The sequence below is a fragment of the Arachis ipaensis genome, chromosome B05 (genome assembly GCF_000816755.2).
Source record: "Arachis ipaensis cultivar K30076 chromosome B05, Araip1.1, whole genome shotgun sequence".
Classification (NCBI taxonomy): domain Eukaryota; kingdom Viridiplantae; phylum Streptophyta; class Magnoliopsida; order Fabales; family Fabaceae; genus Arachis; species Arachis ipaensis.
The window spans coordinates 18,775,439-18,777,354 of NC_029789.2; the positions used below are offsets into that span (position 1 = coordinate 18,775,439).

The 1,916-nt window shown below is 32.4% G+C and overlaps 1 protein-coding gene across 1 annotated transcript; it reads right to left on the reverse strand.

Annotated features, from left to right (window-relative positions):
* Positions 1,156-1,587, reverse strand: LOC110271943 (putative F-box protein At1g47300). The gene has a single exon (XM_021123651.1). The coding sequence runs from the start codon at positions 1,585-1,587 to the stop codon at positions 1,156-1,158; it is 432 nt and encodes a 143-aa protein (XP_020979310.1).

The following is a 1,916-nucleotide window of genomic DNA, read 5'->3' on the forward strand; positions in this document are numbered from 1 at the left end:
CATATCAAAGTTGAAGTATGAAAGTTCAGCTGACATAAATTCATAATATATAGTGGTACTCATGTGTAAGATACAGCGAAACAAATGATTTTCAATGTTAGTTTTTTTTTTTAAAAAAAAAAGAAAAATCATTTGGTGGATGTAGAATTTATGTAACTTGAAAGTATTTCTTCATATCAAAAGAACAACTCAAAAGAAATGACGAATAATCCTTGGTAAGAAAGAATTATAGAATGTAAATTCAAGGGTTAAATCCGATTTAATTTCTAAGGTATACACAAAATCATTTCTAAGATTTAAAATCAAGTTTTAAAATTGTCATTTTTATTTAAATATTAAAATTTTAGACTAAATTATCCATAACAAAAAAATTATAAAATAAAAAAAATAAGAAAAAGAAAGTGTTTTTGCTCCTCCGGAGGGGAGGAAAAAAGAAGAAGGGGGCAAGGAAGAAGAAAAAGAAGATGTTCATGATCCACCTCTGTCTCCACTTCCACCGCCACCTCCATACGATTTTGATCCCTAAAGATAAGGATTAAAAACTAAGTTAAACCTTACTACCTTATGGACAATTTTATATGAAAAAAGGTTAGAGACAAAAAAATTTCATCCTATATCTTAAGGATCAAAATTATACTTTATGAGTAAAAAAAACAACCACAAAAAAAATCAATTATTATTTATGTATAAATAAATATATTATTTAATCTATTTTAATATATAATAATTAATTTAATAATTAATTTTTTATATACAGCTAATATAGTTAATCTATATAACTATCATGAATTATGATAATATAAGTTCAAATAGCATTATAACTTGAAGAGTGGCAATTCATGATGATTATAACTCTGAGCATGTCATATTGACTAATCCTTAAATATTAAGATTTAGGAGTAGTGAGAAAAACAAAAGAGATGGAACAGAAGATAAAAGCAAAGAAACTTCTGGTGTTTATTTTACTCTTGGTACACTCGTGAAATTTACTTAATACAGAGGTAGAGATACATACAAGTGATACAAGGACCAAAGGCAATTGAATTGATTCCTTTTTTCCATTTATTATCTAATAAGTAGCTACGTCTTCTACAGTTAACTTCATTCCCCCTTCCTTCATAATAATGCAGCTACCTTCCGTCCTTTCATTTCTCCTTACGACGTCGTTCCTCCTCCTCCTCCTCCTTCTTCTTCTCGTTCTTTTTGGTGCTCACTTTCTTCTTCATCGCGTTCTTTCTGGTGCTCACTTTCTTCTTCTTCACGCTCCTTATCGTGCTCTTGTTCTTCCTCTTGACGTTCCCTATCGTGCTCGCTTTCTTTCTCTTCGTCCCTTTCCTTTTTATTATTGAGTTGTCTGGTGAGGTGGAAGGTTCTCTTATGGCAAACCAAGTATCCATAGATGATGCTTCTCTGAACTTGAACTCCATCTGATCTGCATCGTCCCCTGCTGCACGAGTTGATCACCACCTTCTTGTTTCTGCGGTTATTCTCATCACACAAACAAACAGAACAAAACACGACCATCAAGAACAAAGGAATGATGATGATACTTAGCCTATTATTATTGTCATTAGCTTTGATTGCCATGGCTGCCAACTAGAAAACAGATGAGTGAGAGAACTTAATTAAGATTGGTGCAACACAACATGTATATGTAGAGACTAGAGAGCATTGTGGCTTGTGGTTTGTGTGTTTGTGATGTGCCTTATTTATAAGGCGTGATCCCATGCACGTGCAAGGAGGACACATGGCTATGCATATATAGTTGCATACTCATGCACGCTCACGCCTGCTAGATACACATACATATACATTCATTTCACATACATAACATATATACAGCTTCAAGAGGCAATAATGAGAAACGTAACTTCAGGTTAAAATTTCTTAAAAACCTACAGCTGTTTTTATATGAA